The 27,581-nt window shown below is 44.4% G+C and overlaps 1 protein-coding gene across 2 annotated transcripts; it reads right to left on the bottom strand.

The window, feature by feature from the left end:
* Positions 1 to 25,786, bottom strand: GJA5 (gap junction protein alpha 5). Of its 2 annotated transcripts, none has more exons than XM_073304360.2 (2): positions 25,480 to 25,786; positions 1 to 3,249 (listed from the first exon to the last, which is right to left on the bottom strand). In XM_073304360.2, the coding sequence occupies exon 2, from the start codon at positions 3,223 to 3,225 to the stop codon at positions 2,125 to 2,127; it is 1,101 nt and encodes a 366-aa protein (XP_073160461.1). In that variant the 5' UTR covers positions 3,226 to 3,249; positions 25,480 to 25,786; the 3' UTR covers positions 1 to 2,124. The 2 variants fall into 2 exon arrangements, with proteins under 2 accessions (XP_073160461.1, XP_073160471.1); XM_073304370.2 differs by lacking the exon at positions 25,480 to 25,786 and adding an exon at positions 21,144 to 21,244.
* Between the last annotated feature and the right edge of the window lie 1,795 nt (positions 25,787 to 27,581).

Raw genomic sequence — 27,581 nt, 5'->3', positions numbered from 1 at the left:
GATATCAGAACTTTATTAGGACAAACTAGGCACAATTGTTTAAAAACTCTTGTTCAGGAGAGCACACATCTTTTCCTGATTCAAAAATACCTGTACATAAATCACTTACAAACTAAAATGTTTCCCTCCTGGTTCATGTGCAGGCAACTGTACCAAACCATGCACTGCATTGGACTCAAGGAGTGACAATCACTTTCAACAGCAGATATAGGAGGGAATAGATCAGTCCTGTCTTAAATCACTCCAAGCCCATACACACACAATTCAACCATTTATAAGCAGCTGCACATGTTCAAAAGGGCAAGGTAAATGAAAGGGAACAGGTTGAACTAGGACTAGTTTATCCTCCAAAGACAGAAAGATAAACTTAATCCCCTTGTTTCATTTCTGCAATGACCAAATTAATGGGGATCAAGGTTGGGTTTGGGGACTAGGAACCACCCTAAGTGCTGCTTGAACAGCCTTGCTCTGGGATCCTCGTTTATCTCATTACCAGTGTTGCCATCTGATGAGAGCTCAGGTTGACCTGTGTGGTGAAAAGAATCAGTGCATTTGTCGATTTCTGAACGAATAAGAACTGGCAGACTCAGCAGAGCGGCCAAGGACTGATGGATGCAATAGAGGCTGGTCAGTGCTCTCAGTCTAGAATGAGGCTGAGGTTAAGGTTTATTGGCCGGGCAGGGTTGAGGAAGCTTGCACAACCACGGCCTGTGCTGTAACTCTTCTGAGGATGAACAGAGGACCTCACTCTCCAGGGCTGTTGGTCTAGCATCCTTTCGATAGAACTAAATGTACTTAAAACGTTTGTTAAAGAGAAAAAAAAATCATGTCTTTTCACACCAGAGTCTCTCCTTTTTACGAGTGACATATTTGCATCCATGGGAAAATTTGTTTATTTTGGTTAAGTGGACATTTCTCTTGAAACTAGTCTAATAAGTAACTTGGGAAAATTCCTTAGGCCCCTTCAGCAGGTAGCCTGGGTAATATCCCAGGGTCTATCTGCTGGCCTGACCGTGGGATGAAGGTATTTCCACAGTTGGACACTAAGGCACTTTATTTTTTGGAGGAAAACAGACAATTCTTAACTACCAGTCAGATCTTGATGGGGCTACATACATAATGTTAAAAATTCAAGTAGAATTCATTGCACATTTACGTGGTATAGGTAAGGCAAGGTGGTATAATGTGTCTGGGCCCAGGCAGAGAAAAGGGAAGAGAGAGAGAAAAATATAAAGCATTTCATTCAAAGGCCTAGTGCAGTGGTTCCCAAACTTGTTCTACCAGTTGTGCAGGGAAAGCTCCTGGCGGGCCGGGCTGGTTTGTTTACCTGCCACGTGTGCAGGTTCAGCTGATCGCGGCTCCCAGTGGCCGCGGTTTGCTGCTCCAGGCCAATGGGAGCCGCTGGAAGCGGCGGCCAGTACATCCCTTGGCCCGCGCCGCTTCCAGCAGCTCCCATTGGCCTGGAGCAGCGAGCCACAATTGGCCGAACCTGCGGACGCAGCAGGTAAACAAACCGGCCTGCCCGGCAAGGGCTTTCCCTGCACAAGCGGTGGAACAAGTTTGGGAACCACTGGCTTAGTGTTTTATTTCTGTTTTTCTCAGGAGAGAAAAGTTGTAACTTGATGTGCTTGCAAAGTGGATGTAGCTCCATGTTAAAGTAATTTCAAAGCAACAATGAGGTGGCCAGTGTATGGCTTGGTGAGTTCAATATTGCAGCTCCTGGCCAGCCTCAGTTTTAAGGGGGAGATGCAATCTCTGGAGATTACAGCTCCTGCTAGCCAACATTCCATCTCTATCTGAGTGACTAGGAATGGCAGGTCCTGTGGTCCCTGTAGGTGGCGCCTCTCCATGAAATATGAGGTTGGCTACCATCTGCTGTATTTTCTGCAAATTAAGTGCTGTGTTCAGGCTCCTGGCAAGTTGCCAGTCCGCCCTTTATTGGGAAAGTTTGCCCCTGTTCTAAGGCTTGAGAAGTGTTGTCTGGAGTAGGGCAGTGCCATTCACTAAAAAGGAGCAGAGGGCTGTAAAACAGAGAGCAGAATGGCACGAGTTCAAAGTCCACACTGCAGAAGTTTTGCTTAGCATTGAGGCTTTCCCTCCCTCCTTGCCCCACCTGGTAACAGGTCACACGGACAGGTCATCTGACCTAGTCTTACTGCTGGCACGGCTGGTCTTGCTGAGCCTGCGTTTCTCATTGAAATAACCATTGGAGACCTGGTGGGGGGCAGAGTCATTGGGTGCCTCAGGACTCTGTGCATAGCTGATCTGGATAAATTGGCCTTCTCCAGCTGCATTCTCTTGACTCTCAGTGGCAAAGTTGTCTGTGTTCTGCTGAGTGGCCATTTTATTGCTGAAAGGACTGATGAATTTCCCATTGGGATTGACCAAACACTGATTAAAATCTGGAGGGGGAGTGCAACTTTGAGCCTTCTCCACTTGCGGTGCAGGCTCCAGTTTGCCAGCAGCCATGGTGGGGCTGGGTTTGTAAGATTTAGCACACTTCTGCTTGGCTTTTTTCCACCCCAGGTGGTACAGCTCGGCCAGACTCAACAAGAGCGACAACATCGCCACGGACAGCATGAAGATGATGAAGACGTTCTTCTCTGTGGGCCGCGAGACGTAGCAGTTCACAGGGTGAGGGCAAGGGTCCCGGTGACAGGTGTACAGAGTCTGCAGGAAGATCCCATAGAGGATGTATTGTCCAACGATGAAGACCACTTCCATAGTGATGCGGATCAAAATGCTGTAGACATAGGTGTTTAGCAAGCTACCCTGGAGTATTATTTTCCCACTTGATTCCTCCCCACTGGAGAGCTCTACCTTCTCTGCCACAGGGTACTCCTGTTGATGGTAAGTGTCACCACTGCTTCTAATCCCCTTTGCCCTCATTTCTGCCTCCTTCATTTTTCTCTTCTCCTCTATGCGCACTGTGTGCATCGCATGCCCCATGTACACCAGGGATGGGGTGGAGACGAAGATGACCTGAAGGACCCAGTACCTGATGTGGGAGATGGGAAAAGCCTTATCATAGCAAACGTTCTCACAGCCAGGCTGCCGGGTGTCACACATGAAGTCAGACTGCTCATCTCCCCACGAGGACTCTGCCGCTGTGCCCAACACCAGCATCCGGAAGATGAAAAGCACGGTCAGCCAGACTTTTCCCACCACGGTGGAATGCTTGTGGACCTCTTCAAGGAACTCTCCCAGGAAGGTCCAGTTATCCATCTCTGCTCAGTGGAGCCACAGCCTCTGTGGAAAAAGGATGGCGAGAGAGAGGTTCTGAGACAGGTGAGGGGAACTCATATCCTTAAATCAGAAAATGCTGCATTTGAAAGGCACTGAGAGGCAGTCAGGAATCTTCTGTGAATGTGTGTACTGAAACACCCTTCTGAAAGAAACCCCCTCCCACACTCCCACTTCAGTGCTTTATAGCCGTGTGAGTTCAGCATCTGGCTTTGAGCCTCATGCTAAAGACAGGACACCAAATTAGATGGTTCATTGATCTGTTCTGGTTGTGGTAGATTTTATAAAATATAAATTAGTATAAAGACTACAGAGTGATAACTTGGCTGTTAAACTATTTGAGATGTACCAGATTTTATTCTTGATTCAGGAAATATTTACTCTGTGGTCTGAGCTTAAATTTATCCTCTATGGAACCTGCATCTAAGGTGGTTCTCCTTCTGCTGTATGGATAGCAGAACTGTTCTCTTGGGACTCCCCAAATGTACAGATACTTTGAGAGGTGAGATTTGAATCCAAAGCTAGGACTGAGCAGTATCCTTGCACTTCCTCTTGCTTATGCTGGCCTTCTGCTGTAGCCTATTTAAAATGGATGTATCAGTGGCACAAACATGCTAGATGTTTGAAATGCATGCAGCATCTTCTTACTCTGCTGGGTTTCATTTCAGAATTGAGTGCCACCATTCAAATAAATGTGTAGGAACCCCCCCCCCCCCCCAGCTCTATGATTTCATTTTGTTGTTGCTGTGTGTAGTTAATTCCAACAATTTCAGACATAAATCATAAACATTTTCTGGGCCAGCAATGATCTCAGGTCCTCTTCCAACCTTGTAATCCAAATTCTGATCGTTGATGCTTGCTTCAGAAAAACCATTTGTCTGATACAGGAATGCTGTAAAATCTTAGCATCAGGCCTTGCTATTTTTAAGTCAAAATTCACCATTCAGATGAAAAGAAACCTCCCTCTGTGATGTACCATGGGACTAAAATTATCTATAAAGACCATTAGTTAGTTATAAAGGTCAGATGCGAGGCATGGGAAGATGATCTTGTACTGAAAGCTCAGGGTTAGGAATTGAGAGATCTGGTTTCTGTTCTATCCCAGACTCTGCTAGACTCCTTCTGGTCAAGTCACTTAATCTCTCTGTGCCTCAAATCTCCATCTGTAATATGGAAATAATGGGTTTAATTCAGCCTTACTGTAACTCTGGAGTAAGAGAGATACAAGAGAGATTAATTTGGTCCAATTATACTTACCATACCTACCTTACAGGGGCATCATGTGGCAAACATCTGTAGAAGAAGTTGTGATCCAAGGGCAGATGTGCTATAGGAGTGTACAGTGTTTTGATGTAGATAATATGCCCTTTCAAAAACAAAATATCTTATGACCTCTTAACAAATGGAAAACATAATAACTACAATGGCAAGATAATAAAAATCACCGCACGAGGGAAATACTGACACCACAAAGGTCCAGAAATGTAAGTCTTTCTTAATCATTCTTTGTCTTGTCTACAAGTGCTAATGACTCTCCCTGAGCAAAGATTGTATAGCTTCCATGGAGAGTGGAGTTTCAGACTTTATTAAATTATGAAAATTTACTGCAGCAATATGGTTGAGATTTTCCATGCATAAAAGTTGAAGTATGCAAGGATATGATTTGTATAGGAACAATAAGTTACCCCCTTGTTAAATAGAATGGGGAGTAAAATATAGCACTGTACATGGTGCTTTATACTACAGTGTATATGTACAGTGTCATCCAGTTACAGCTCATCGTGGGCTTAATCCTCAAAACTGGCTTTGGCTGCTCTGTGCTGCTGCAGGCTGCCCTTAAGGGACAGCCAAGAATTCCCCCTGACAGAGGAGAGTTGTTAGGTGGTTGTTCACTTCCCCCACTCCATGTAGGGAATGTTTCAGGATGGGGATGGTGCATGCCACAGATGGGACTGGGCAAAGTGAGTGGATGGGGCTCTGGCTGATCCTGGATGGCACACCTGCTTCCATACTAGACCACTTCCATTGCCATAATGTAGAGCCACCCGGAGGCTGCTCTAAATTATATTAGAGGCTGTTTCAATCCCCAGCCATCTCAGAACTTGGGGAGCAGTAAAGTGGCTTAGTCACCTGTTCCCTCCCCACAGCTGCACTGGATGTAGATTTGGTGCCACCAAGGATCTGTCCCACCGTCTGAATTTTCTGACTTTAGTTCATATACAGTTTCAATGTTGTGGGAAAATGCTATAAGCAGACAAGGGATTAAAACAGGCTGATATGTTGGTGATATGAGTTATTTATAAATAGTTACTATGAAATGATGCATTATGTTTCTTGGATGTTGCTTGGTAACTCCATAATGGGAACGATGTGGTATCTACCCTGTTATCTCCTGATAAGTCTGTAAATAGTCTGTTACCAGTGAGTCCAGTGTGCCATAGCATAGTTGTATGTCTGAAATGTTTTTTCTGCCGGGCACAGAGATTTAGCTGTACACTTTTCTCTCATCTTGTGCGTGTGCATGTCCACTACTTGCATGTGTTCCTTCAGGATTCTGCCTTTGCTAGGGAGCCTCCCATAATTTGAAGTAGATGGGTGACTGATACTGCCGATAATATTATGTCCTATCAACACTGGTTAATGCTAGTTGACTTCTCTCTGTATACCCTCTTTGGTAAGGCAAAAATTTCCAGTGCCCGCTTTTGCAGTAAAAAGTTTTAAATTCAAATAGTTGCCACACTGGTCTTCTGTGGACTGGAATCATGGACTTAGCTCAATTTCTCATCAGTTCTAATGGTTTTGGTCTCACACTGGCATTTTGTACAATGTTCAGATGTTTCCAAAGTACTAAAACTTGTTGCTCAAGTTATAGGACTCTGCAGTTCTAGACATGAATTAAATATAAAAATCTAAATTAATGCAAGATTAAGGTGAAAAAATAAAATGTATGAAAAGTCCAGAAATAATGGAAAGGGTTCTTGGGTAACATTAATTTACCCACATTACACATTCATAATATTTCCCGTGACTAACTGGACTGTTTAAATACATACCTAACTTTATATACTATGGGTTGAGTCTATAGTATGGGTTGAGTCTTCACTAGGAAGAAAGGTGTGTTCTTAACTCAGGTAGCTAACATGAGGTAAAATTCTACTGAAGTTTACTCCTGGGGGAATTCTGTGCCCTGCGGGGAAGAGGCACAGAATTCATATCTGCCAGAGATTTCTTGGCTCCCCCGCAGAAAAATGGGGGAGCAAAGAAATCTGTAGGGAACACACGCCCCTTCCATGGCAGCCCAGGCACATCTGCTGGGAGCAGCCAGCAGCAGAGAGATCACCACTGTGGGGGAGGAGGGAGGCTGGGCATGCCTCCATGGAGAGACATTAAGTGGGTGGGGTGCCAATGAGTGAGAGAGAGACTTACTCTGTCCCTCTTGTCCCTGTTGCTGCATCCTGGGCTTGGAGGTGTAGTGTGAAGCAGGCTCTGTCTCTGAGGCAGAGCAGAAATGTAACAACTAAACAGGCAGGCTGCTGATGTTCCCATTGTTAATTAATTGTTCCCACTCTTAGCCCTGGTCTACACTACAAGTTTAGGTTGGATTTAGCAGCATTAGATCAGTTTAGCCCTGCACCCGTCCACACTACGAAGTCATTTTTTCTGACTTTAAGGGCTCTTAAAACCGGTTTCTCTATTCCTCTCCGACAAGTGGATTAGCGCTGAAATCGACCTCGCTGGGTCCAATTTGGGGTAGTGTGGACGCAATTCAAAGGTATTGGCCTCTGGGAGCTATCCCAGAGTGCTCCATTGTGACCGCTCTGGACAGCATTCTCAACTCAGATGCACTGACCAGGTAGACAGGAAAAGCCCCGCAAATTTTTGAATTTCATTTCCTGTTTGGCCAGAGTGGCGAGCTCTTCAGCACAGGTGACCATGCAGAGCTCTTCAGCACAGCTGACCATGCAGTCCCAGAATCGCAAAAGAGCTCCAGCATGGACCGAACAGGAGGTACTGGATCTGATCGCTGTATGGGGAGACGAATCCGTGCTATCAGAATTCCATTCGAAAAGACGAAATGCCCAAACATTTGAAAAAATCTCCAAGGGCATGAAGGACAGAGGCTATAACAGGGACCCGCAGCAGTGCCGCATGAAACTTAAGGAGCTCAGGCAAGCCTACCAAAGAACCAGAGAGGCAAACAGCCGCTCCGGTCCAGAGCCCCAGACATGCCGCTTCTATGATGAGCTGCATGCCATTCTAGGGGGTGCCCCTACAACTACCCCAGCCCTGTGCGTGGACTCCATAAGTGGACTCTCACGCAACAGGGATGCGGATTTTGGGGACGAGGAAGATGATGAGGAGGAGGAGGAGGTTGAAGCACAGGAAGCAAGCAGAGAAGCCATTTTCCCCAACAGCCAGCAACTATTTTTTCACCGAAGAAGGGACCTCTGGTGAGTGTACCTTTGTAAATATAATACACGGTTTAAAAGAAAGCATGTTTAATGATTGATTTGCCCTGAAGACTTGGGATGCATTTGCGGCCAGTGCAGCTACTGGAAAAGTCTGTTAACATGTATGGGGATGGAGCGGAAATCCTCCAGGGACATCTCAATGAAGCTCTCCTGGATGTACTCCCAAAGCTTTTGCAAAAGGTTTCTGGGGAGGGCAGCCTTATTCTGTCCTCCATGGTAGGACACTTTACCATGCCAGGCCAGCAGCACGTAGTCTGGAATCATTGCATAACAAGGCATGGCAGCGTATGGTCCCGGTGTTTGCTAGCATTCAAGCAACGTCTGTTCTTTAGCTCTCTGTGTTATCCTCAGGAGAGTGATATCATTCATGGTCACCTGGTTGAAATAGGGGAATTTTATTAAGGGGACATTCAGAGGTGGCCGTTCCTGTTGGGCTGTTTGCCTGTGGCTGAACAGAAATCATTCCCGCTGTTAGCCATGCGATTGGGTTAGGGGTGAAGCACTCATCCCAGAGAATTGTGTGTGGGGGTGGGGTGGGGTGGTTAGTTGGGTTTGTGCTGCACATTAACCCAAAAACCGCAGCCCCTCCTTTTAAATGGCCAACCCAAGGGGTGCTTGGTATGTGAAATGAGGGCGCTGCTGTTTGAAACCATTCCCACATGTTAGGAAGGTTAAAGTAGCCAAAAGACTGTGGCTTACCATGTCTGCCTGCAAGCCGAATTCTGTTGCCCGCCAGCCCTGCGTGTATGATCTCTCACACCATACTGGCAGGCCCTCAATATAAGAGGCAAAATGCAACCTTGTAAAGAAAGCACACATGCTATGTAATGTTAAGAGCTTGGTTCACAGTGAAAGAGTCTACCCATTGTTCTCTAAAATGTCTCTTTTAAAAGACTAATCTCCCTTTTTTCCCTCCCACAGCTGCAAATGTTTCATCACTCCATGTATCATCTCTGTCCCAGAGGCTATCAAAGATTAGAAGCTGAAAAAACTGTACTCGCTGAAAGAGCCCAGCACAATGCGTGGAAGGAGACAATGTCAGAGTCCAGGAAAGCACAAAATGAACTCGAGGAGAGGAGGGACGAGGGAGAGGAGAGGGGGCAGGATGCAATGCTGAGGCTACTGGAGAATCAAACTGATATGCTCCGGTGTATGGTTGAGGTGCAGGAAAGGCAGCAGGAGCACAGACTGCCGCTGCAGCCCCTGTGTAACCAACAGCCCTCCTCCCCAAATTCCATAGCCTCCTCACCCAGACACCCAAGAACGTGGTGGGGGGTCTCCGGGCACCACTCGACCCCAGAGGACTGCCTAAGCAACAGAAATCTGGCATTCAATAAGTTTTGAAGTGCAGTGTGGCCTTGTCCTTCCGTCCTCTCCTCCTCCACCACCCAACCCGATGCTTCCCTCCTACCCCACCCCTCTCGGGCTACCTTGGCAGTTATCTCCCCATTTGTGTGACGAATTAATAAAGAATGCATGAATTTGAAACAACAATGACTTTATCGCCTCTGCAAGCGGTGATCAAAGGTGGGAGGGGAGGGCGGTTGGCGTACAGGGAAGTAGTGTGAACCAAGGGGGCGGGTTTTCATCAAGGAGAAACAAACAGAACTTTCATACCGTAGCCTGGCCAGTCATGAAACTGGTTTTCAAAGCTTCTCTGATGCACAGCGCACCCTGCTGGGCTCTTCTAACCGCTCTGGTGTCTGGCTGCGCGTAATCAGCGGCCAGGTGATTTGCCTCAACCTCCCACCCCACCATAAACGTCTCCCCCTTACTCTCACAGATATTGTGGAGCACACAGCAAGCAGTAATAACAATGGGAATATTGGTTTCGCTGAGGTCTAACCGAGTCAGTAAACTGCGCCAGTGCGCTTTTAAACTTCCAAATGCAGATTCTACCACCATTCTTCACTTGCTCAGCCTATAGTTGAACAGCTCCTGACTACTGTCCAGGGTGCCTGTGTATGGCTTCATGAGCCATGGCATTAAGGGTCCCCAAGGATAACTACAGGCATTTCAACATCCCCAACAGTTATTTTCTGGTCTGGAAAGTAAGTCCCTTGCTGCAGCCATTCCTACAGACCAGAGTTCCTGAAGATGTGAGCGTCATGTACCTTTCCTGGCCATCCCACATCGATGTTGGTGAAACGTCCCTTGTGATCCACCAGTGCTTGCAGCACCATTGAAAAGAATCCCTTTTGGTTTATGTACTGGCTCCCTTGGTGGTCTGGTCCCAAGATAGGGATATGGGTTCCGTCTATCTCCCCACTACAGTTAGGGAATCCCATTGCAGCAAAGCCATCCACTATGACCTGCACATTTCCCAGAGTCATTACCCTTGATAGCAGCAGGTCAGTGATCGCGTTGGCTGCTTGGATCACAGTAGCCCCCACAGTAGATTTGCCCACTCCAAATTGATTCCCAACTGACCAGTAGCTGTCTGGCATTGCAGGCTTCCAGAGGGCTATCGCCACTCTCTTGTGAACTGCAAGGTCTGCTCTCATCTTGGTATTCTGGCACTTCAGGGCAGGGGAAAGCAAGTCACAAAGTTCCATGAAAGTGCCCTTACGCATGCAAAAGTTTCGCAGCCATTGGGAATCGTCCCAGACCTGCAACACTATGCGGTCCCACCAGTCTGTGCTTGTTTCCCAGGCCCAGAATCGGCATTGCATGGCATGAGCCTACCCCATTATCACCAGGATGGCCAAGTTGCCGTGGCCTGTACTTTGAGAGAAGTCTGGGTCCATGTCCTCATCACTCTCCTCACCGCGCTGCTGTCGCCTACTTGCCTGCTTTTGCAGGTTCTGGTTCTGCATATTCTACTGGATAATGCACGTGGTGTTTAGAGTGGTCACAACTGCCGCAGAGATCTGAGCGGGCTCCATGCTTGCCGTGTTATGGCGTCTGCATGGGTAACCCAGGAAAAAAGGCACGAAACGATTGTCTGCCGTTGCTTTCATGGAGGGAGGGAGAGAGTGGGGGGCCTGACGACATGTACCCAGAACCACCCGCGATGATGTTTTTTGCTCCATCAGGCATTGGGATCTTAACCCAGAATTCCAATGGGCGGTGGAGGCTGCAGGAACTGTGGGATAGCTACCCACAGTGCAACGCTCCGGAAGTTGGCGCTAGCCTCAGTACTGTGGACTCGTTCCACCGACTTAATGGTCTTAAGAGGGGACAAACACAATCGACTGTATAAAATTGCTTTCTAAAAAATCGACTTCTGTAAATTCGAACTAATTTCGTAGTGTAGACATACCCTTAGTCAATTAAGGCTCCTTTACCTTGCCAGAGTAGTGTAAAGGAGGCTTCTTGTGTATGACAGTAACGGAATACTCAGCTAGGAAAGTCTATGGGCTTGGCTACACTTACATTTTATAGCGCTCTAACTTGCTGGCTCAAGGGTGTGAAAAATCACCCCCCTGAGCGCAGCAAGTCAGAGCGCTTTAAAGCACTAGTGTGGACAGGCTCCAGGCTCATGGAGGTGGATTACCAGGAGCGCTGGGAGAGCTCTCTCCCAGCGCTCACACTCGCACTTCAAAGCGCTGCCACAGGAGTGCTCCCACAGCAGCCCTTTGAAGTTTCCAGTGTAGCCATGACCTTAGTGCTTTCTCCCTTTTTTTCCCGTGCAAGAGAGGCACAATGGGGTTAGATTACAGCTCAGGATCTATTTTACTTATCCATTTAAAAAAAAAAAAAAGCCGGACAATGATTAGCAAAATTGTCTGACTTTCTTGTGTGAAAGTCTGAACAATTTAAAGCAACATTCTACTTTACAGAACACCAAACACCAAAATAAAAGTAGTGTAATTTAAATGAAAATCCAGGATTATAACTGGAATGCAGGGTCTTGGTTACCAAGCATTTGTAACTTAACTTTCATATGTTTAGGAAATGCTGAACAGTTATTGTGATTGTTTTCCTGTATGGTAGTTTAAATAAATTACCAAAATAAGTGAAACTGGTGTGATTATATTGCATTATTTTGACAAATAATTTTGCATTTTTTGGTGCAGAATTTCCCCAGAAGTAGAAGACATGTCAGTTTGGAGTTTTCATAGGAATGAGCTGATTGAGGCAAACTCTAGGCTCCTCCATAGTCTTTAACTCCACCTGCTAACTCATGAAAATGCCATACTGCCTTGTATTCACTAGGATTTTACCTCATGGTAGTTAACTCAAGTTAAAAACATTCCTTTTATTTGTAGTGAAAACAAGGCCTGTATGCAATGTGACAAGTTAATAATATTATGAGAACCTTATCTTTTCCACATTTGTGTCTTTAAATTTCAGATCCTTAAAATTAATATTAGTTTCTGTAGTTAATTTTTTGTGCATTTTTAATAGTCATAGCAGTGAAGTGAAAGTTGTAGCTGCTGTTCTGCTGTCTGTGATGTCACAGAAGTAGAACTGTATTAGGCTCTGCTAAAATCTTAGCAGATGCCTGTTGAGCATACTAAGAAGAGTTTATTTTCAATCACTGACAATCTTATTTGCTTGTTAATTCATCCACCCTGCAACTTAGATTTTTCCTCACTAAGGACCAGTCCCATTATAAGACTGGAGGTTTTTGTTTAGCTGGTTTTTAGGTATTAGTGAGCTAGTAAGCCATTCATAAAGCTTCAGCCAGGGTTTGCAAACATTTTGAAGTCATGACTTTGTTACAACAGAGAAAAGTTTCAGGACCCCACCCCATCGTCCCATAAAGTGAAGAAAGCTTGTCACAGTCCCCTGAAACCTGTTTCTGACCTCCCCAGGCTTGGTTGTTTCTAGGGGTTTTCCCTGCAATAAAACTCCGTCCTCGCCTTCTGCTTCTGAGAAGGAAAGAGAGAGAGAGAGTGAGTGTGTGTGTGTGTGTCTAAGCCCTTTTATACTCCTAAACTGGAGCTAATTGGAGACCCCCGTGATCTAATTCCAGTGTGACTCAGCAAATATACCTCTGCACATCTTTGCAGGGTCCCATCACCTGATATCCAGATGACTCAACAAAAGAGCTCTGCATATGCATACAGAGTCTTAGAATCTGCTGCCCTGTTATAGTCCCTTAGGCTGCTAACTTTATACTGGATCAACAAATGAGCTGTGTGAACTCATGAGATCTTGGCAACAGTGGAAGTTCAGCAGAGAAAGTGTATGTGACAAAGACCAGCTGTGTACAAAATGATGGCCATCCCAGTTTTAATCGTCACCTGGAACAATATTAATGTTAGGGGAGACCAATTATCAAAGAGCCGGACGACACATGGAATCCAACCAACTTTATGCCTTGCGACAGAAGAATTCTCAGATAAAAATGCTTCAGCAAAAACAGCACGTGTTAGAACATCAAGCTGGCCTGAGTACAAAGCATCCATATCGGCTGTCATTTGTGTTACATTCTTCTGGAGGAGGTAAGTGTTCAAGTTCCTGGTTTCCCTTTATTGATAGCACATGATCTGAATGACAGACAGGCAGTATTTTAGCCAATATGCACCAGTACTTCTTGCTCTGGATGACACACTGACCTTGACAGATGGTGATGGCCTCAGGGAAAGGTTAAGAAATTCACACTGATGAGGTAGGTGGGTGTGGCTGTTACAAAGCCACATGAGTTTCTGCACTTTGCAATTTCCTTCTTCCCCTAAGACTCCACTCCCCTTCTGCTCTGGAGTTGCCAAAAATCCACCAGCTCCCCTCTTTGGAGGACTGGCTGCAATATCAGCAACAGTGATATAAATAGCTGAGCTCAACACTTTGCACTAACTTTTCGCACAAAAAGGTGACAGGAGGACGCTGGCCCTGCAGGATGCTTCTAAAATTAGCAGAGAGACTGATTATAGAAATGCATCGACTCCATCTGGGCTCACTTCTCCCCTTTACATGCCACTGGACCCTGATTTGGACACAGTGACCGTGGACATTCAAATAAACTCTCAGGCAAATATTCATTTGTCTGCCAAAGGTCTGTTAACTGGAGACAGAAAGAAAGAAAAGAAAATAGTGGCGTGATCTCTCATGTGTCTGATATCTGGTTGAAGTGGGGCCGGGGTGGGGTGGGGAAGTGGGAGATGTCAGGGAACTGGCAGATCATACACCTGGTAAGAATTGGCAGAGTAGAGCGCCTCCCGCTCCCAACATTCACCCTACACTGGGGAGAAAGGCATATTTGGTGGAGGAGCCAGCTCTGCTGGCTTTACCCCAGTGAAGAGAACCATTACCTCAAAGCGGGGATTTTCAGTTGTCCAGTTACAGACAGACTCTCTGGCTCCTTTGTGCTGCCTGAGCAGGACAAAGGGAACTACATGGAATGTGAGAATCTGGCCCTTCATGTCCTGTAGAAGTGCTAATCACTTGCCAGCCATTCACACACAGAGAGTGCTTTTATCTGTCCAGATCCCATCACAGACTGACAGAGTTCAGATAATAACACGTTTCCATAATACCTCTCATCTGTGTATCTCAAAGAACTGTGTAATTAAGCCTCATAATACCCTGTGAAGACCGCAGGTGCCATTATCTTCATTATGAGGATGGGGGCATTGAGGTGGAGAGAGACTGAAGCCCATAAGTGTCTAACTCCCATTGAAATGATAGGAGTCAGACACCTAAATACTTTTGAGGATCGGGGCCAAAGTGGCTTATTCAAGGCCGCACATTGAATCGGAGGTAGACCTGGTGATGGAACCCTGACTCCCAAACCTATGTACTATATGTCCCCCAGGGATCTGTACTGAGCCCAGTCCTATGTAACATATTCATAAACAATCTGGAAAAAGGGGTAACCAGTGAGGTGGCAAAATTTGCAGATGATACAAAACTACTCGAGATAGTTAAGTCCCAGGCAGACTGCGAAGAGCTACAAAAGGATCTCACAAAACTGGGTGACTGGGTAACAAAATGGCAGATGAAATTTAATGTTGATAAATGCAAAGTAATGCACGTTGGAAAACAACAATCCCAACTATACATATAAAATGATGGGGTCTAAATTAGCTGTTTCCAAGATCTCTTTCTTGAGGAGTGTCATTGTGGATAGTTCTCTGAAATCATCCACTCATTGTGCAGCGGCAGTCAAAAAAGCAAACAGAATGTTGCAAATCATCAAGAAAGGGATAGATAAGACAGAAAATATCATATTGCCTCTATATAAATCCATGGTATGCCCACACCTTGAATACTGTGTGCAGATGTGGTCACCCCATCTCAAAAAATATATATTGGAATTGGAAAAGGTTCAGAAAAGGGAACAAAAATGATTAGGGGTATAGAACGGCTTCCGTATGAGGAGAGATTAATAAGACTGGGACTTTTCAGCTTGGAAAAGAGGCGACTAAGGGCGAATATGATAGAGGTCTATAAAATCATGAGTTGTACAGAGAAAGTAAATAAGGAAGTGTTATATACGCCTTCTCATAATACAAGAACAAGGGGCCACTAAATGAAATGGATAGGTAGCAGGTTTAAAAGAAACACAAGAAATTATTTTTTCACGCAACACACTGTCAATCTCTGGAATGCCTTGCCAGAGGGTGTTGTGACGGCCAGTACTATAACAGGGTTCAAAAAGGAAGCTAGATAGATTCATGGATGGTAGGTCCATCAATGGCTATTAGCCAGGATGGGCAGAAATGGTGTCCCTAGCCTCTGTTTGCCAGAAGCTGGGATTGGGTGACAGGGCATGGATCACTTGATGATAATCTGTCTGTTCATTCCCTTTGGGGCTCCTGCCATTGGCTACTGTCAGAGGACAGGCTTGATGGACCTTTGGTCTGACCCAGTATGGCCGTTCTTATGTTCTTACTAATCTACAGACTGCACAGAGAGCTCTGCTTTAACAGATTCCATGACAAACTGGAGCTCAGGCTCAAACTGGGACCTGGTGGTCTCTTGACACTAGAAAGAGTTTCTTCGAGGGAAACTAACAGGGACTATCCCTTGCCATGCTGCCATCCTCAGCACATACACTGGCTGAGCCAGTAAGGAGCTCATCTCAAGAGGATGTCACTTGTGGCATATTTTACAGGCCACAGATCCAATTAGAGTGCCAGAAAGGTAGAAGAGATCCTTTCTTTCAGGAAAAAGGAAAGGAGTACTTGTGGCACCTTAGCGACTAACCAATTTATTTGAGCATAAGCTTTCGTGAGCTACAGCTCACTTCATCGGATGCATACTGTGGAAAGTACAGAAGATCTTTTTATATACACAAAGCATGAAAAAATGGGTGTTTACCACTACAAAAGGTTTTTTCTCTTTTGTAGTGGTAAACACCCATTTTTTCATTCTGTACTTTCCACAGTATGCATCCGATGAAGTGAGCTGTAGCTCACGAAAGCTTATGCTCAAATAAATTGGTTAGTCTCTAAGGTGCCACAAGTACTCCTTTTCTTTTTGCAAATACAGACTAACATGGCTGTTACTCTGAAACCTTTCTTTCAGGAATGTATACAGCCTGCATCCACCGGATGTTGCTTTTCTTCAGTGCCAAGCTCTGGAATGGAGGGCTTTTCCCATCTGTGTAGCAATCCATCTCCCCAAGAGGCAGTAGTTAGGTCAACAGGAAAATTTTCCTGTCAACCTAGAGCTGTCTACACTGGAGGTTAGGTTGGTTTAACTGCGTCGTTCAGGGGTGTGGATTTTTCACATTCCTGAGCAACATAGTTATACTGTCCTAATTTCCTAGTGTAGACCAGTCCTTTTTTGGGGAGGACAGATATATGTTAAAATAGGAGTGGTAATGCAGGAGAGTGAGAAATGCACCTGTGAAAGGTGTGCTCCTTAAAATTCAGATGTCTGACAGTTGGAGCATAAAGTGGTACTAAAACCTAACACAGCAGTGTGTGATCCCTCTTTACTCACATTGGCTGTTTCATATGCAGTCAGGTGATGTCTTCCAGATCTCGTGTGTGTGTGTGTGTGTGTGTGGGTGGGTGAGAGAGAGAGAGAGAGAGAGATCAGCCTGGTCTTCCTTACCAAGGCATGCAATGAAACAGACTGGTTTCCAGCCTGTGTGCCAGTGGTCAGATCTGTGCATAGATCTGGACCAGCCTGGATCCCAATCACTCTTGCTTAATAGAGGGGACTTGCATGTTCACTCAGGTTCTTCTCCAGTCCCTTTGGCCAGGCTTGTGTGTAAGTCAGATGTCCCTCCACTCCCTAGTCCCTCTTCTCAGTTCACTGAGATGTTTGTGAGGATCACACTGATATCTGGACCCTCAGCTCTTCCTTGATGAAGTGTCCTTTTCTTCCACACTCCAAATGTGGAAAATCTCAGAATTCACAAAAAAGGGGAGTGAGAAGATTAGGGATTTGAATTAGTTCTTACCTCCTGAACACACACGCACACACCTCACTGAACACCTTCAGGTCGATACGTCAGGGATATGTCATACATGCAAGGCAGCCTGATGCAGAACATTTTAATCTGAAGGGTTGGTGGAAGTTTTAAAATTTCCAGTTGCTGAATGGCTCTGAGTATTATTGTTTGGTCTGTGGAACCTGATGCTCTCTGTTCTTGATCAGTGTAAAATCATGTATTACCATAGCCAGATATTTGGGGGCAAACTCAGCTTTGGTGTAGTCAAGCTGGATTCAGTGGAGTAACATCAAGAATGAATTTGGCCCATAATATTTTAAAACCTTGATTTAAAAGAACATTAAATTACAGTATTAATAAGGCCTGCTATTGGCAGGTGCTTAGCACCTTCAGAGTCCCTTGGGATCCTTTCAACATGTGCAGAAGTGGACCTTTAATGGGCAAAAGGAATGCAGTAGATGCAATAAAACTGAACTTTAGTTAGCTAAGTAAAGCATGTGATACAGCACTGTGCAAGCTTTTACCTGAAAACTCAGTTCATTTTGATATAAGCAGAGAGACTATATGGACTGAAAACTAGCTGAAGGACAATAAACAAAGGGGAATGATAACTGATTGCAGGAGAGGTGGAGGTGTCCAATGCAAATCCTTTTTCTTCTTCCTCTACAAAATATCTGAAATTCTCACCTCCATCTCAGTCCTCAGTGCTAAAATCCTGGCTCATGTTATCTCTCAACATATGTGACATATAGCAAATTTGGACAGCTATTTGCACTCAGAACTAAGTCTGGATACAATTTGTGGGTAGTTTATTTTGTACTCTCTCTCGCTTTCACTCACACACACACACCTCCCCTCCCCCCCCCCCCCGTGTTAAAGGCTCCTTAATATGGTTGCCAAGTCAACCGCTCAACAATTAGGAAATGCCAGTATTACGGTTACTTGTGAATCCTTCATTCAGCGCTCTTGTGTATATGCATTATAATACAGTCTGTAATTACATGATCACATATTATGATTCCACAGGATCCCTGTTTCCTTCATTGCTCAGGATGGATGGTGCTCACTGAATGAGCAGCTATTCGATATTTTGTTTTATCCTCCTTGTTCAGTGTAAGGTCATATGCCTTATTTTACTGCACATTATTCAAACCCTGCTCTGAAGCCAGAATTATTATTTCCTTGTGGGCTTTTCTATGGTGCTCATCACTATAGTTTTGAGTGCTTCACAAACACTAATTTATCTTCACAACATCTCTGTGAGGTGAAGGGGTAGTATTATCCTCAATTTACATACAGGGAACGGAGCTACAGAGAGATTAATGCCAAAAGGCCCCTTAATTTTGGGTACCCAATTTGAGACACCTAGGATCTACTTTTTCAGAGTACCTATTACTACACGGCACTTCATAGTTAATGAGGCCAATGCAATCAGATTGCTAGTCTATTTTCAATCAGATTGCATTGGCCTCATTAGCTCTACAGAAGTGATTTTCCTTCCCTTGGTATTCACCGCTTGTTGTCAACTGTTGAGAATGGGCCACTTCCACCTTAATTGAATTGGCTCTTTAGCACTGACCCCCCACTTGGTAAGGCAACTCCCATCTTTTCATGTGCTGTGTATTTGTACCTGCCTACTGTATTTTCCACTCCATGCATCTGATGAAGTGGGTTTTAGCCCACGAAAGCTTATGCCCAAATAAATTTCTTAGTCTCTAAGGTGCCACAAGGACTCCTCTTTGTTTTTGTTGATACAGACTAACACAGCTACCACTGTGAAACCTAAGGCATGTCAGTAATAGCACAGGCATTGCTCGCTTACAAAGAGAGACAGAAGCACTGGTGTAGCAAAGCTCTCTCTAGTTCCTCCATTAGAAGAGGTTGACCTCTTATTCCTTTACAGATACAACAGGCAGTTTTTTTATATCTACATACCCATTACTTATTGTATGGCTATAAGTATTTCTTTGTTTCAGGAAAGTTCTGAAGTGTGGAGTTGTTCACAAGGATCTCCCTGTTTTCTGTCAATTTGCCAGAAAATTGATTTCTTTCCCTCTTTATACATTCTGATCCCAAAGATCGAAGTTTGCCCGGTGTCTCCTGAGGGCTGTTTCTAATTTTAAGACTTTGTCCTCGTGCCTCACACAACAACACCCGAGGCGTGCCACATACGCTCTGAAATGCTCTGTGCCGACCATGCCGGACTGCTGAATTACTGATTCCAGTTAGTCTATTTTCAATACACTGAGATAAGTCAGAAAATGAGGCCAAATCAGAGCACAATGTGTGAAGTCTGTGTGAAGGTCAAAAAGGAAAAAGGGTTGGGGTAGGAAGTCCTGCGTTTTCTGCTAAGCTACAAATTCCTTCTAGCAAAGCTCTGGAATTCCAGATCCCAAAATATTAGGAGAAAATATAATGTAGGGAGGAAAAAAATAGCTGTCGCTTATAGTTGCAGAAATGTTTAGCATAGTTCCCAAGTGAACAGAGCTTTAGCAAGTCGGACCAGTATTTTGAACTCTGAACCCTCAGGAATTCTCTCAAATAGCAGAATCAAAAGATGGGAAAAGAAGTGTTTGCTCTCTCCTCTCGGGTGAGTTTCAGAAAAAAAAAGAAATACACAGTTGATTGGCTTATACTGAAAATGTACCAACAGTGTCAGGGATTTTAGAATAACTGTTTAACCTATGCCCAGACACAACACGCACACATGCACATGCGCACACGCACAAATACATATACAAAGCTCTTTATTCACAGATTTAGGACAGCATAGGCAGCAGCAGTACAAACCGCCCACACATGCTACCCAACCAACGTACTTCACCCCTAACCTGTAGAAACCCCATTGCTCAGTTGCGTTGGCCCATTCAGTCTAAGGGCCTCTCATCTGAGTTTTGCCAACAGGCTGTTGATTTAGTCCTTTACAAAGTGGTTATGTATACTCTATCAACTGGACTGTGACAACTACTCAATTTAGCTAGGCCATTGAACTGCCCTCAGAACGTCACAAAATCCTCTAGAGACTTCGCTATCGCTGTATTGATTTAATGGGGAAGGTGCTCAGCTACTATAGCTAGCTAACTAGGTAGAGTGAGATTATATAGGGTCACTACAAACATTTGACTGGTTTGGACCGAGAAGTTAGGAGATGAAAGGCTCTGTCTCCCATGACAGGCCCTGGCACTAGCTCTCCCACAGTGGGAAGGATAAAGGCAACAATTTACAGCTGGTTATGTATTGAACTGTTACTATAATACCACAAATATTCAATATTAAAAGGTAAACACAATGCAAGCATTAAAAAACAAGAAGTAGTTGGGGAAAAATAGGTTCAAGAAAAGCTATTAATGAGAATGGAAAGTGTTGAGTGTTTGTCTCTGTAGGGCTTTATAGTTATCAGTTTTTAACTGGGTTTGCTGGGATTAGGATGTGAACCAAGAGGAAGTTCAAAGAACAAAGGGCTCACAGCCCTGAGACTCAGTTACTGCACATCGCACACAATACATGTGATAAGGACATTTTAAAGAGGTGGCACTGTACATTTCCATTGCTCTCCCTAGGAATGTCATGCAGCATTCTCAGGCTCTATGTAACGGCAGAGCTGGGATGTGACATCCTCAAGGAAATGAAACTGGAACATTTTTTAAACCACTCAGCATGCATTCGAAGAAACCTGCTCCCAATCTACTATGTGAAGCATTTATACATTGGACCCTTGCAATAGCAAGAAGTTCCCCACACCCTCCTGCCTTAGGACAGCTTCACTTAAAAGCTGAGGTTAACTTTAACCAGTGCTGCAGTCTGCACATTTCACTGTAATGAGGCTATTTGGGGCTTTCATTCCACCTCATTGAGAGTTATCCCAGCTCACTACCGGCAGGTTCCTCTATAACTTCTGTAGTTGCTTGTAATTAAAGGATTTAAATTTTTAGAATGGCCATAATTGTCCTTAGTACTAGTCTGGATGTTATAGAAATAAATGGAAAAAAGAATGTGTGTGTCCACGTTCTTATTCTTTTTATGGCTACCCTTATCTTCACCTCCACCACCGTTTCCCCTGGAATCTAGTAACGTGACTTCCCTTTGATACCTCTGCAGCTCTATTCTTTTTTCTAAATGACATTTTTACCTACCTGATGTTCGATATCTCCTCTCTGGTCTCCTTCTTCTTCCTGGGGCTCCTTCTTCTTCTTTTATAGTCTTCTTTTCAATTGTTTGTTCTATACACCTTTAATCTTTCTCTCTCTTCTCCCCTTCTTCTCCACCCACTTCCTCTGTCTGTCTGTCTCTCATTTGATTCCCCCCCCCACTTTCTGCCTTTCCCCCTCTTTCTCTCCACCTACTCCCTTTCTCAGTCTCTCTCTCCCCCCACACTGTCCCTCTCTGTCTCCTCCCCAGTTCCCCCCCCCCGCACTTTTTCTCTGTTCTTTGCACTTTCTCTCTCAAATCCAAGTATCCATCTTTTTTGCTTCTTTAAAAAATATCAATTTCATGTGTTTTCTGCCATTCTTGGGCTTTCTCTCTCACCCTGGGCTGTTCCTCACTGCAGACACGCTGAACTGACTGCTGGCTTCACACTGTCCCTTCCAATTGCCAATACACATAGTTCATGCACCTCCTCTCTTAGATAACAAGTCCTGGTTTCAAACCTTTCTTTAAATTAAAAGAGACGGAGCTGCCCCCTCACTTATCCCAATCACAGCCAAGGAAGTTCCCATGGGACCAAAACTAAAGAGAATGTTGGGTAGTATTTTCGGACTCTTTTATTAAAACCCAACCAATCAAGCTGAGTTCCTGTGGTGCAAGGGGGATCTCTTATTTAGCCAAGAATGCCTTGCACACAAGAAAAACAAAATAAACATTCTAAATATAAATACATGCACAGCTCCAAAAGTTAAAATAAACCCCAAATACAGCATGCTTCATTTGGAGCACAGGAACATAGGAAATGTCATACCAGCTCAGATCAGAGGTGGGGCACTCCAGAATCCCATCTTTGACCATGGCCATGTCCAGATGTGCCAGAGGATGGGGCAAGAAACCTCTTTATGGACAATATGGAATGACCTGCCTCAGGGGACATGTCTTCCTAACCCCTTCACATAGAGGTTGCTTTATGTCCTAAAGCATGAGGGTTTATATGACTTCTAAAAATGGTTTCATCCTAGCTAATGTTGGCTGTGCTAATTACCCATACTCATGTCTACTCCCATTGTTCATTTCTATTTAATGGTTGGCCTCAGTGGTAAAAACAAATGCTGAGATTCCAGCAAATCTGAGCTATGGCTGCTGGCAGAAAACAAAGCTGATAAACGTGTGATGTGGGCTTTGGCAAAAGAAAACTATACTCTGCACAATGGTTTCACCATATGCTTTCTCTGGTAGCCTTACTTCCCTCAGTAACCCTACATGTAGTCAGAAGTATTTCTGTCCCATCCATATTATACATTCGCAGTGATCCTTACCTGCTTACATCAGCTAAACCAGATCAAGTCATTTGAGAAGGGAAGGTTGTTCTTGTGAACTGAGTGGAGGGCGAAGAACCAGGAACTGCTAAACTCTAATCAGAGCTCTGCCACTGATTTGCTGTGTGGCATTGAGCAGTAAAGTTAACTCTTGTTACTATATGTCTGCTTTATAGAAAAATCTTGTGTAATAGAAAATGATAACTTTTCTATAGGTTTTGTTGAACCTTCATAGGTTATTAAATAGACAATTATATACCTGCTATGGAATTCTATTGTATAGACAAAAAGAAACAAACAAAAATATGTGGAAAGGAGAACAATATTAAATTATTTAGGTTATTTAGAGTAATTTCTATAGAGCCTTATTCAGTTTCCACAGAACCCTATTATCCCTATTAATTTTGATAGGATTTGTCCATAAAGGCACATCTATAAAAAGGTGATAATACAGACCTAACTGACCAGGGTGGTTTTAGGATTGATTTGTTAATACTTGTGCTAGAGGGGTGCATAGTGTTGTTATTGCTGTGTATGCTATAGCTGTAATGAAACCGAAACTGCCCTTGGTGGTACTTTGCTGTACACACGGAATGATCTGATCTGCTTTTCCTGGCTTAGTTCTTTATTTTTTTCACCCTAAGACTGAGCCAGGAGGATGCACTCTTCATTGGGTTGATCTGTGAACCCAGATAAGATCTGGTTCAGCTGAATGAATATAGGGGCTTTCTGTGAGGCTATTTATATGTTTGTGTCTGTGTGTATCATGTATGGTGTGGGGCAAATCCTGTCATATTATGCAGTCACAGAGTCCCCTGCCCACAACAGACCTGGGTTATTCTGCTGCATGGATTGGAAGCAGGATTTAAGGAACCTGTGCACCAGGCGTGCCCTGCTGTACCTTCTAGAAAGAGCTCGGTTTTTTTTGAGGACACCTTGTGTGGTGTCGCACAGCAGGGAGTTGGATGACAGCAGGCGAGTAGAAGGGAGAGGTGAGAGAGGTCAGTGTGCTGCTGCTTTATGGCTCCATTGGCCAGACACTGTCTCCCACCACCCACATGGCTACAGGGCACAGGTGTTGTGCGGTCTCCTCCAGCTTGAGGCTGAGGGAGCAGCTGTTCTGCCACACCACAGCCTGAGAAGAAGGGTTCATAGAAGCATAGAATATCAGGGTTGGAAGGGACCTCAGGCGATCATCTAGTCCAACCCCCTGCTCAAAGCAGACCAGCCCCAACTAAATCATCCCAGCCAGGGCTTTGTCAAGCCTGACCTTAAAAACCTCTAAGGACGGAGATTCCACCACCTCCCTAGGTAACCCATTCCAGTGCTTCACCACCCTCCAAGTGTTTCCTAATATCCAACCTAGACTTCCCCCACTGCAGCTTGGTCCTCCTCTCCTTTCAAGAGGCTCCCATGCAAAGCTCAGATGCTTTGACTGGAGAGTGAATTTGGGAGTGAAGCCTCCCCACGACAAGTGGCAATAAGAAGTGTAGTCCACAAGATTACCTTGTGTAGCCTGCAGACTGCTCTGCATTGCCCTATCAGAGCTATCTAATCTCACCCAGAAAAAAGCCGGAGCAAGATTCTGAGCAGAGTCTCAGCACAAGGACTGGTTAGCATTTAGCATTGGTCCCATCTGTCGTTAATGAGAGTATTTATCCTGCACCATAGACTTCTAGTTAACCTACTAAACCAATAAAAAGTCTGGTTCCATTTGAAAATGGGTGTGAGTACAGGGTGCAGGCAAGACTCATGCATTTGAAGGGGGTACACACCACATAAAGATAATGCTCTATGAAGCTCATGCTCTGTTGGGAAGGCTGTTTCATGCAGGGGCATGTGCTGTCTTGAGAGCCTGGCAGTTTTGCAAAGCTGGTTCAGGGGAGGCTAAGTTGTTCTCTGAGGCTCTTGGTTTCAGGGAAGGGAGGGGGCCTGTTACACCCGAGGAATGTATCTTCTCTTTCTAGCTTTTCTACACAAGGGGATTTTAGAAAAACAAATCCCACCTGGACTACCACCAATGGTAGCACCTGTAGGAACCCTTCTGTAGCCATGGCTCACGTGGCCTCACCACTCAAGTAAACCTGCTCCTCAGTGTGCCAAAAAACACAGAAATCCACTGGAGCCTTGCTATACTAGGACAGTGCTCCTAGCAATGTGAGCCAGGTGGCATTTTTTTTCTAAAGTTCCCTGAAGTAGATGTGACAAAGGGAGACCTTCCTTGCTGTGAACTCTTTGGGAGCAGTACAGTTGAGGAGGAATCTTCAGTCCCAAAATATAATTCCCATGGGTGGACTGTCCCTCTGAGCACTGCATCAGCGTGTGATGATAAAACCGTAAGAGCCAGATGAGCCATTTTTTTGTAGTCACATTTATTCTTTTAGTATAAAATCTTAAATGTTTTGAATTTAGTAAGATGTTTTTCACCCAAATTTCTCCTGCCCCAAAGTATTAATCCAAGATAGACACAGCAAAAAAAGGTGAGGCACAAGAATGTCAGATTCATTTGCATTCAGAAACAAAGTTTTAAAGAGTAAAAATCAGGGCAGATTTCCATCTCGGTAAGTCAGAAGTGAACATCTTCCCTGAAGTAAATGGTTAGTTGCAAGTCTTGTGTTAGCTGTAACAAAGCATTGCATTGCTTCATCTTCTGCTGCCGGTACTACTGGCTACCTTTCACCTCCTTAGCATCTCAGAGCATCTCAAAGCATTTTGGAAACATGAATTTAATTAAGTCTCACAGCAGTCCTGTAAAGGTGAGAATTGTCTCCATTTTACAAATGGGGAAACTAAGTCATGGAGGGGCTAAGTAATTTGCCCAGGGCTTCAGCAAGTCATTTGCAGAGCCAAAAGCTGAACCCAGGAGTCCTGACTGCCTATCCGTGACTCTAGCCACCAGACACTGTTCCCTGTCTTATAAATATACACACTCCGGTTAAATCAATAACCATCTCACACAAGCATGTTATTTCAATATAATAAGAAGAAAACCATAAACTGTTACCTCTTTCTGCTGATTCTGGACAGGTGGATGGAACAACACACTATGCAGGGGGGTGAAGGTTACTATTAGCTTTGGCATAGACTCTAGTGCAGGCTGGAACTCATCTCTTTGCTAGTGTCCAGTGCTCAGTAGGGCTCCTTGTCTGGGGAGGACCCTTTAAATGGGGCAAATAAACACCAGATGGCTCCTGGAACACAGCCTCTTGTAGTCTGACACTAGCTGACTGGCTGGAGATTCCCTAAAGCTTGAAGGAAATAAGCTGGGGTTTCCACCTCCTGCGCTCTGCCTGACATGCACTGGCAGCTGTCTGCCTATTGCTCTTTTAAAGAGTTGTCCTGGATCGGGATATAAATGTGATCTTACGCAGGCTGTATTTTAAGCAGCAACTTGGCCCAAGTTCAGCTCTTCCTCTGGCTCCCAGCTACTCTATTTTTAATGAAGGATTTGGGGTTATCAGAAAGGAAGTCAAATTGTTTTAGGAAAACAATAGCAAAGCAACTAAAAGTTTATTAGCTTCCTCCCCGGGGCCTGGAACCAACTTGTCAAACTACTGAAAAGATGGCAGGGCTATTTATTTAAAGGGCTGATGACAAGCCTCACAATTTCATTCCTGTTTGTCTTTGTGAGAACAAAGGAAAGTAAAAAAATCAAAAGGGAGCAGACATTTCTAATTGTTGAAAGGTGAAAGTAGGAGTTTAGGGTGGGCAACTGCTATGATTATGGTGGGATTTTCATGATAAAATGAATGTTCACCCACACTTTTCCAAGGCACCACAAAAAAAATCTCCTTGCTGATGGAAATCTTCCATGCTAAGTCTTAGCTCAGCCTTTGCCTTTAAGTAATAGTTTGAGGGGAACATTTCTTCAGCCATTTTGAGCTATGCAAAGGAGAAAAAATACAGTAGGCCAATGGCAGGGCCATGAATAGACCTCTAGTCTAGTTACAGTCCAGTGCATTACCATTGGCCTATTAAAAATATTTACATTGCTCCAAACTAGCTGCAATCAACTCCTCCACATGGTTATACCCGCATATTGGTGACATGACTCTATTAAAGTCACTGGAATCATGCTGGTATAAGAGAGTGGAGAGCCATGCTGCTACATTTGCAAGCATAAAATGTTCAGGTTGGCTAGCCCTCTCTGGGCACTTTCACTGTTTGCACCGACAAGAGAGAGAATAAAAAAGGGAACTATGTTCTAAGCATTGGCAAAATACCTTTATCACAAAGCAGCAACATTTACTTATGGTGCTAATTACTTAATTGTGGCCTTATCCTGCTCCCTTTGAACACAATGGTGAAACTCATCACTAACTTCAATGATGCAGGAACAGGTGCCTGAGAGACTGATTCTGAAAGGCACCGAGCCAGCACAGTTTCAAAATTCTCACACTCCCAACCTCTGAGCAGCTCGAAAAGCAGGGATTTAAAATTCCTCTGCTCTCTAAAGTCTTGGACAATATTCAGTCCTGGATCAGTGACAGGTTTAAGGTGTGATCCGGTGATTTTGTCGTAATCCGCTAGGGCTAGAGTTACCTGCTATGTCTCATAAGAGAGCTGTGTGATTGCATGATCTCTGGAAGATCCCAAGATACTGGCTCTCAAAACTGCAACAGCCTGATATACAGAAAAGGTATGTTCCTAGAGGTTTAAAAAATATGTTTACAATGTCTGTCACTCTGAGCTCTGTACAGCTTTTAAAGCCATGGTTCAGCACAGCATTCCCATTCAGCAAAGCCCTTAAGCACATGCTTAACTTTGAAGACATATTTAAATCCCATTTTTTGTTCACTGAGACTTAAGCACGTGCGTATAGGGAAGCACCTGCCTAAATGCATTGCTGAAGCAGGCCCTCACATAGCCTGCTTTATTGGCAGGGGGTTATAGCAGATATTAGCTATACAAAAATATTTCTAAAGTATCATTCTTCTAAAATGTGACGCAGGCAAAACTCATGATGGTGTTTGTTAGAGTAAATGTTTTAGGTGCACCTGTTTGGAGTGACCTGTGTAACTTATTCATGGCTTAGTCACTTACAAGTAATGCAGTCATCTCAAGCTTACAGCTCTAAAATCTGCATACTGGTGCCATATCACTATG

This window comes from Lepidochelys kempii, chromosome 1, assembly GCF_965140285.1.
Source record: "Lepidochelys kempii isolate rLepKem1 chromosome 1, rLepKem1.hap1, whole genome shotgun sequence".
NCBI lineage: Eukaryota > Metazoa > Chordata > Testudines > Cheloniidae > Lepidochelys > Lepidochelys kempii.
The sequence above is the reverse complement of the archived record's forward strand: the minus strand, read 5'-3'. Positions and strand labels throughout refer to the sequence as shown.